Source organism: Sinocyclocheilus anshuiensis, unplaced genomic scaffold, assembly GCF_001515605.1.
Source record: "Sinocyclocheilus anshuiensis isolate Anshui unplaced genomic scaffold, SAMN03320099.WGS_v1.1 scaffold658, whole genome shotgun sequence".
In the NCBI taxonomy this organism is placed as follows: domain Eukaryota; kingdom Metazoa; phylum Chordata; class Actinopteri; order Cypriniformes; family Cyprinidae; genus Sinocyclocheilus; species Sinocyclocheilus anshuiensis.
Genome location: NW_015542402.1, coordinates 1,006,672 through 1,016,082, shown reverse-complemented (window position 1 = coordinate 1,016,082; position 9,411 = coordinate 1,006,672). Strand labels below are relative to the sequence as shown.

Below are 9,411 nucleotides of genomic sequence, written 5' to 3'. Positions count from 1 at the left end.
TACAGTAATGTACAGTATTTGAAAAATAATGTGTTTTTTGAACATTAAAGCATGTCAACATATTATGTTACACCAAATACACAAAATAATGATCTTTAAAAAAAGCATCATATGACCCCTTTAACAGCAGATTCAGTGACGTTAGAGCTGATCTGCGCCTCACTGCACGCGTCTGAGGCGCGTTACGGCTCCACGGCCACCGGAGCTGATCGCGGCCGCTCTAGTCAGTGCTTGTGTTTATCAGCCAGCCGCGGCACGTTTTTGAAGCGCCTCTCCGCACTGCTTGGTTAAAAATAGTCTTTTGTGAGTTGTCACAGCATGGAGGACGGAACAAAAACAAAGGTTTCCCCAGTAACAGCTGTACACAAAGCAGCGCTGAGCTCACAAATGCTGCTTTATCAGGCATATAACATGCAAGATGAAATGAAAATGACATTGAAAATTTTCTAAAGATAGTCTTCCTTCAGAAATACAGCGATATAAAAGACACCCGCACCTTGTTTTGATTTTTAAACGTGCAGTACATGCTCATGTTTATTCAACCAAGCCTTTTGGAAAATCCGTCAGTTTTGATATTGTGGTGACCGCCACAAATAAATAAATGTATGGGAAACATCCCACAGCACAACCACCTGAGCCCAACTTCAGTCTACTCATAGCCAGACTGATAAACAAACACAGACCGGAAGTTAACTTCGGGCCAGGCGCGTGCGTGTCTTAATGTCACTTTTGATCAATTGAATGCATCCTGTTTAATGCAAAACTGTACATACCCCAAACCTTTAAACAGTAGTGTATTACAGTTCACACAAAACTATTCAGCAGAAAAAAACTGTTTTCAACATTGATAATAATCAGAAATGTTTCTTAAGCAGCAAATCAGCATCAAAACAGAAATTTTTACTTGTAATAATATTTCACAATATTACGTTTTTTACTGAAACTTCTTTCTTACTTCTTTCAAACACATTAAAAATATCCTAATTATTTTGACCAGTATATAATATAATGAAAGTTTAAAACATGAGACACTGTAAATGACTCAAAATAATCACGGCTTACAAAAGCAATAAAGTGAAAAGGGCAAATAATTGCCTCATTGTGCGTTTGGGATATAAGCTGCGCTCACCATTTTGACTCCCTCTCCCCTGCAGAGGGCCTCGTACACCTCTCTCTCGGGCAGGTAGTCTTTGGGCCGCTCATAAGTGTCCAGCTGAATGGGCCTCTCGTCCGCAGGCTCCTGCTGGCTCCGACCCAAGTCCCTCAGCTCCTTAGAGAGCAGCCGCTCAAAGTAGCGCAGGTTTCCTTCTGCCCTCTGGTGGCTGGGATCTGCAAGTACACACAGCACAGGACATGCAATTTGCAATGGTCGAGAAATACAGGCAAAAAAACTGCATCAGATATATTTCTTAAATTCCATGTAATACATATAAGAGTTTTGTGTGATTTAATGTGGCTATTACATTTCCTAATGATCATCTAGTGACAATTTGCTGTTCAAACATAACAGGGAGAGAGAGAGAGATGGCCTACCGATGGCCACCAAGCGTCGGGTGAGTTCGATAGCTCGTGACAGGTCACCCATCTGATAGACGGAGTAACTCAGATAATCTAAAATATCAGCTTTGGGCGTCTTGGCGTCTTCTCCCGAGTCCATCTGTCTGAGCGCCTGCTGCATCCACAGCACTGAGTGATAGTAGTCATTCTCATTGTAGGCCAGTTTCCCCATGTCAAAGCAGTCATCCACTGTCAGCTGAGCGTTGTAGCGCACCCCTGTGGACAGAACGATACGTCGTTTATCACAGGTTTCAGTATGGGTATTATATTAGACTACATCCAGGTGTTCCTTTAAGCTGAGTGCACGCTGCATGATTTATAACAGTCCTTTATGACTGTTGCTTGTCAGGCTGATCCCAGCTATTAGCCACATCACAGTGAGAGACTCCAGCTGTCATTAATGTCAGACTGTAAATAAAATAAATGTAGGTTTTTTATATTTTACATAATTTCAGTTAATACTTATTTTATTTCAAGCAATGAAAAAGTTTATTAATTTTAAAGTTTAGTAATTTTGTTGTTTTTATTTTAGTGTCAGTTTATTTAATTTGAGTTATTTTAGTACTTCAACAAACTAAATCAAAAGGAAATGTTGCAAGAGGGAGGGGAAATTATTTTGATTAAAAATTATGAGGGCACACGAATGTTTTACAAATTAATGATGTACACAGATAAATCATGTATAATAAATACTGCAATTTCAAAGACACAATCCGAGTTTTGTAACGATACACCAATTTGTTTTCGCAAAATACGACATTTTATGACAAAATTCAAAATGGGAAAATTGGGTATGGTTCAACTCTGTATGCTAGTCTGAATCTAAAGAGATAAGTCTTGTCATTTTTGGTCAAACCGTTTAGAAGATACAAGCAAAAATAGCTATTTTTCATATTTCCTGACCACTAGGTGGTGCTGTGCCAAAACTGCAGGTAGCCTTAGGTCGTGGTTATTATAACATCAAGTTTGGTCTCAAGATGCTAAAGAGTTGCCAAGTTACAGCCTCACATCCACTTTGGTGAGCCCTTTAAAAAAAAATGTATTAATGCGTTATTCAAGAACAGTTTGACTAATCAACTTGAATTTGATAACTTTTTGTCAGCATGGTCTGAATATGATCTGGTTAGATTTTAGCGAAAAAATTTTTTTTTTGGAAAATTCAAAATGGAATGATGGAAAATGATGTCATGCAACTGCACTGAAAATGACAAAGCAATCGAATCATCTTGAGCTGAAGAATCAGAAGAAAAATTTTGCTTCTAGACTTCTATGACAAGTTATTCGCATAAACATGAGTGCAAATTTGGACAGTTGGTGGCGCTAGAGGGTTTGAGTTAGAGACTCCAAATTAGCTGTGGTTAATGTTGGGGCTGTCCTCTATCTGTGTGCCAAATTTCATAACTTTCTCACAAGTTGTTCTATGGGCTGCCATAGACTCAATTGCGAAGGAAGAGGAAGACGACAATACGACCAGACCACCGATTTGGTCCTCTTAAATGGCTGAAAAATCTCCCGAGCGCTGTCGCTGCCTTATGCCATTTCGTCTCGTGCAAAAAACAGCAACAACATTGCATGCTGCTTCTGCATCAGACTGATGCTGGCTGGACAGGATTTACCGCGAGTTTTCAAAATCGCGATAATCAAATACGGTTTTGATGATAATTAAATTTTAAACGATAATACTAACCGTCAGGGCATTTTATCGTGATTTATCGTGAAACCGGTAATCGTTCCATCCCTAACGACGACGACTAACAAATACAATAGGTGCCTACCTACTAGTGTCGGGCGCTGTCAACAATGAAACATCTCGCGCGATAGACAATGAAAATAATTATATCATTAAAAATGCAACAGTCTCGTTTTCCACTAGATATTTTCATCTTCATCTCATCAGCAATTTCGGTTTTGGCACAATGCCATCACACACAACTGAACTTGGCAAAACAGCTAGGGAAAAATCAACCATATCTGGGATTTTTGCCAAAAGTTCAAGCGTGACAGTGAAAAATGGAAGCAGTGTACTGATGCTGTAACTCGCTACCTAGCAAAAGAAATGGTTTCTGTTAATACGGTAGAGAAGAGCACATTCAAGGCCATGCTGCAAACATTTGACAAGCAGTGTGAGCTGCCAGGTCGGAAATTCTTCTGGAAGACCGCAGATCATGCAGTCAGTGACCACACATTATGTCAGCAAAGAGTGGACACTGGAATCGAAATGCTTACAAACAAGCTTCATGCCAGAAAGCCATACGACCGACAACCTGGAAGAGGCATTGTGGGAGAGTATACATGACTGGAAAACAGAAGAAAGGAAAATCTCCTGCGCCTAAGAAAAAGGGTTTACTGGGCAGACTCCTTGGGAAAAGAGCAGCTACAGCAGCCGCTGATCAAAAAAGTTGTACAGAGATGTTGATGTACCGACAGGAAATGGCTATTGATGAAGAAGAAGACCCACTAACTTGATTTAAAACATCTAGTAGCCCATAATTGGTTTGGCGTTTTTTGCACAATAAAATCTTTACGGTTTAAATTGTTAATTTAACTGTTTTAAATGTAATTTACATTGTGATCAGGAACAACTTCATTAATTTATTGTTACCTAATCAGAATTTTTTTTTTTTTTGAATTAACTGCGTGGAAATTGAAAGCATGCATTGCACTGGCATCGTCTATTGGCCCTACCCATTGATGCTTGGCCCCTAATTACCAAATCAAGGTACCATTCCAATTTCAAAATGACAAAAAAATACAAATTCTAAATTAAGCACATGCATTTACAAATAGAATGCAAAACTACTGCCTCAGCAGCAAAAAACTCTATTTAAGTCTCACTGATAGTAAGGATGTATTTGATTTGTTCCTCTTTTGAAAGTGTTGCAATGACAGTCTCTGTTTATCACAGTGTCTTTAACTGAAGGACTCAAAATGAAAACAAAGAAGTGTGAAAACAAGAGTTACCAGAGTGCTGCCTCTGACCTGGCAGTTTGCCTTTGGAGAAACTTTCCGAGTCCAGTTTATACGTGTCCTGAAGACGCATGAGCGCTTTGGCTGCTCCCTTCTCGTCCTCCTCATCAGGGAAATTCTGTCTGTGCACAGACATGTTTGATATGAAGCCTTCAGAAGAAAAGAAAAAATAAGAGCTTTTTAATACACATGACTTAAGGCATGAGAATCCCTTATTATAAAGACACAGCGCTTTGGAGTGCATGATTCTCATTGGATAATAGCAGTATCATGTGGTTAAATATTTTTTAATAATGAAAGTTTAACTATAAATTTTTGGGTGAACTATACCTTAAGTCTCTATGTATTTTATATACTTGTATGTATAATCAGCATCATGTTGGGGTCCTGATTATTTCCAGTGACAATGACTGTACATTATCATCCCTTGCATGACTTTCATTTAAGTGGAAACATTCTCAAGAACTCCACGTGGCAACATGTTGCAACACATGTTCACACAAGTTCACATTAGGCAATGAAAATAAATGAGCGTCTGCGATGACTTCACACACACATTTCACTACACAAAACTCAATTTTATTTGCATAGCACTTTTCACATTGTTTCAAAGGAGCTTTACAGAAAATCATCAATAGTCCACATTTTGCAGTTTAGAGCTAGGCGATAGGATTGTTTATGTCATTGCCATATAAAAACTATCAAGCATTTGAGATTTGCTATATAGTATATTTTGCTTTATGTGCGTATACTGTATGAATATGGATAAAGATGGATATATTTATAGCAGTTGGAGTTATTAATTCATTATGCCATGATATGGAAATGTCTAAGATACAGAGAACATCAAACATCAAGTGTTTATTTAAGTTTCTGAAAGTAACATATGTAAACGTGAAGAATGTAATAAAGAATGCAATAGAATATATTTAAATAGAAAACAGTTCTTTAAATTGTAATAGTATTTCAAAAGAATACATTTCATTGTCTTTTCAATCAAATAAATGCAACATCGTTCAAAAAATTCTTAATGATTACAAACGGTGTACAGATAACGTATACAACATTTTATATACAGTACTTATTAGGATATTACTTGTATTTATTTTTTTGCCAGGTCTGGGAACTCTACCTTACACCAGTTCAAACATGTTCAACATTTGCTTCAGCCTAAAACGCTTGTCATATCTCAAAAGGAAGCTGAAAAATTAATGCCAAAAAAAATTAAAAATACCACAAAATTATAGTGTCAAAAAACATTAAACTATCATGAATCTACTGTCCAATCCTGACCATTTTTTGATTTTAACATTCCCCATTACAATTTTCTCAAAGTTGAATCTTCCATGACTTGTGATGAATGCTGATATACTGTACCATCTGACGGGTCCTGCAGCACCAGACTCTCTAACTCGGACCACTCGGTGTTGAGTCTCTTCATCAGCTTGTAGGCGTTCACCGGGTGAGCCAGGAAGCCTTCAGGGTCCGACGTGGATGCATGGGTCAACATATCCAGTTTATTAGCCCAGCTGAAGCCAGCAGATGGACAAAAAAAAACACAGATGAGTCACTGGTTCATGTGCAGACATATATTCTAGTGAAAAACTCACCTCTTCACAGCTTCGAGTTTCAACTCTTCTGCTTCAATGTATTCTTTCAGGGATTGGACAAGCTCCCTCTCTGCAAATATCAGGTCTGTCATTTGGCCTGTGAAAGGAGAAGGCAAAATTGTAGCATAGAAAAACGACAAAGAAATGACCAGAGGACCAAAAAACACATTTGTGACCCTGGAGCACCAAACCAGCCATAAGGGTAAATTTTCAGAAACTGAGATTTATACATCATCTGAAAGCTGACTTACAAATCAAACAGTCGGCGTAAATGGTTGAACTGTAACAGCGCTTACCTCGGTTTGAGTGGAAAGAGTGATCGTGTGAAGGGACAGCCCTACTGAAGCAGTCTGACAGAGTCTCCCCCGCTTTATTTCAGCTGTTTTGCAATGATTTTAGTCGCTGCCACGTACAGAAGAGCCTCAGAACACTTTCCACTCGCGCTCACAATCCTTCTAATAAACGCGCACTCATATTCCCGAACTCCATGATGAGCGCCTAAATCAGGAAAAACATTCCACATACAGCCTTTAACAGCGTCAGATATTACATAATACTCGAGTACAATCCATCTGCATATTAGAAGTCAATGACTCTTTAATGGCATCACAGAACACCGTGCAAACGCAGATGAAGGATAATGGTTTTTCTCGTCCTGCGTCGCCCTGATAATATGAAAAAGAAGACTGTTCTGGCAGAACTCACTGTTTTGATCCTCTTATGTTCAAAAAACCAAATACATGTTGCTGGATGTTAATCGAGGCGTTTAATAATTAGTTTAGAGGGTTCCTCCCCGTAGAGTCCGAGCTCGATACGACGCTAAAAACCAGGCGATACACGATGATTTACGGTAAAACGAAACATGATGCATGTTCTCTTTTGACTGGGAGCTCTGCTGAAGCGTTCAGTAATAATGACTATGATGTCTGTCACATAATGGAAATAAGAATTATACAGGAGAGCAACAACATATGCAAGTTATCATAAATACAAGGGTAGCCTATCCTCAGTGCTTGTTTGCATGAATTATTCTGTACAAAAACCTAAAAATCGTTTGGAATCTTTTGAGGCCGTTTCCCCTTTTATTTAAAGGGGTGCTAAAAAGAACATTATTTTGTCATTCCATGCATCGAACTCAAAATGTGTTTCTGGCTTTGAATGACTCTAAATGACGGAGCTGGTCACATATTATAACTTAAATATATAGCTGAGCGGCATCCCAGCAGTGCTGATATTTTGTCCAATTTGTCTCTTTTTGCATGGTTCAGAAAGACTGTCAGCAGTTGAAGCACAATTTTTCTTGATTCTTTCCTTTATGAAAATGAACCATGGTTTTATTATAGTAAAGGTGTAGTTACCTTTTTTTTGGATTCTACAGATTCGCATTCAATTGGACAGAAAGTTTGATGAGAAGCTGAAATGCAGAATGATGTAATCAAAATTCTTAATTTAATATTGGTGGTAGAGAGAACTCATATGCAGTATAATGCAGAGGTTGCTGTCATGAACCGCATAGCTGGCCTCCGTCAGGCAATTAGCTCAGTCTCTATTTCTCTCAGATAGTAAGAGATATTAAGAGACCAGGTGCATGCCACAAAGAACGGATCAAGAATCCTTCGAGAAAAGTTGTCTGGAGTGTTGAACACTGAATTGCATGATAATGGCCCAGAGAGGTGTCTTTGAAGAGAAATACTGTACTATATGAATGCACAGTAAAGACTAGAGCTGCTAGAACTGTTTCACTCTGAAAAGCCAATTAATACTGTCGTCAGGCACGGACAGGGAAGTCCGAAATTATTAATTCTAGAAGATAAATGTGTATTATTATTTTTTGTGCTCAGCTATTGGCGATTATGTCTCTCTGAAAGCAGTACGGTGATTATTAGTGCTGGTTATCACACACAGGGCAAGGGATTTATGCTTAGAGTTTCTAATTAAGTGTGTTGTGCATGAGATATCTTACACTATTTATTGTTATACTGTGAATTTAGAACGAGTACACAGATTCTCTTTTTAAATGTGTGTTCATGGTTTAATGAAATTAGATGACCAGTGTATGTAAGCGGGGTACTAAAGTGAGACAATTCAGGGGGTCCATAGACCAAGACAGAAAATCAGTGTAACTCCAACCTGTCATTAAAAAAACTGAAATCCTATGATTACTGATTACTTCACATAACTCCACATTAGCTATACATTCCTATACCGTAACTTCAAATGCTAGTCTATTGGAACTGATTAACCAGCGATTGGAGCAAAAGATCTAACATTAACTTACACAGTGGATTTTGTAAATGTTGTTCAGGAACCCTAAAACTTCAACTTACTTCAAAGAGGGCTTCCAACTTTTGAGTTCAGCCATGAGTGAGAATTCGGGAATAATTAACAAGCTTGCTATTAAGTATATATGTATATATTAAGTATATATTTTTTCTCAATTTTTATAAACTAAACTATGCAGGGAATCCTATTGTTAAGGTTAGAAGTTTTTTTTTTTTTTCATATTAGACCATTTTTATAATAACTTTATATCTATACATTTTTATTCATTCTAATAAAAACAGTAATTATATGATTAAAATTATTATAAACATAATTTTTGCAAAATTCTCCTCTCTAGTGTACATTTTCCCACTAGTTTTTGGACACTAAATGGATTTTCTAAGTTATGTGATAATGTTTTCATGCTGCTGTTTTTATAAAAATACATGAGGTGGCTTGAAGAACACAGATAAACGATATATTGTCGTAGTCGTATGTTTATTGTATGGATGTTTCATCAGGTAAAGCATCTCTATCTGCATTTTATTCAGCTACCCTGCCAGTATGAATAAAGCAGACATGACATTACTCGTGATTACTCACTAATGCTCATAACGCCCTATTTTTGGGTAAAAATAGGAAAAATAACACTTTTCTCTAAAGAAGTTAGAACATTCATATCCATAGGTTTCTCTCCAGTGTAGAGAAGTGTACAGGAGTTATTTTTTCTCTCAGTGGATGCATAAGATTTCCTGACAAAATTACTGTGACAGATTTTTTTATCATAATAATTTAATATTTTATAATAAAACCTTAGACATTTCTAATGATTTATAGTTAAAGGGCCTCCTGCATGTTAACAGAGCAAACAAGTGTAAATTATGCTTGCACTCTAATAGTCTTTGATTGCATTTCAATAAAATGTACAGTATAACTCACCTCAATTTTGTCATTTTAAAGCATCATAATAATGCTGAGTTGTTTCCAAGAACAAGAGGCAGAATCACCCTACAAT

General features: G+C 37.4%; 1 protein-coding gene across 1 annotated transcript in view; it reads right to left on the bottom strand.

The window, feature by feature from the left end:
• The window catches only part of LOC107692979 (prolyl 4-hydroxylase subunit alpha-2-like), an 18,672-nt gene extending 12,446 nt beyond the window's left edge, over positions 1–6,226 (bottom strand). The window contains exons 1-5 of the mRNA XM_016492209.1: positions 6,135–6,226; positions 5,902–6,053; positions 4,537–4,674; positions 1,534–1,773; positions 1,130–1,329 (exon numbers count right to left, since the gene is read on the bottom strand). Coding sequence (XP_016347695.1) covers positions 1,130–1,329; positions 1,534–1,773; positions 4,537–4,674; positions 5,902–6,053; positions 6,135–6,226 — 822 coding nt within the window. The remainder of the gene's footprint in view (positions 1–1,129; positions 1,330–1,533; positions 1,774–4,536; positions 4,675–5,901; positions 6,054–6,134) is intronic.
• Positions 6,227–9,411: the final 3,185 nt, after the last annotated feature.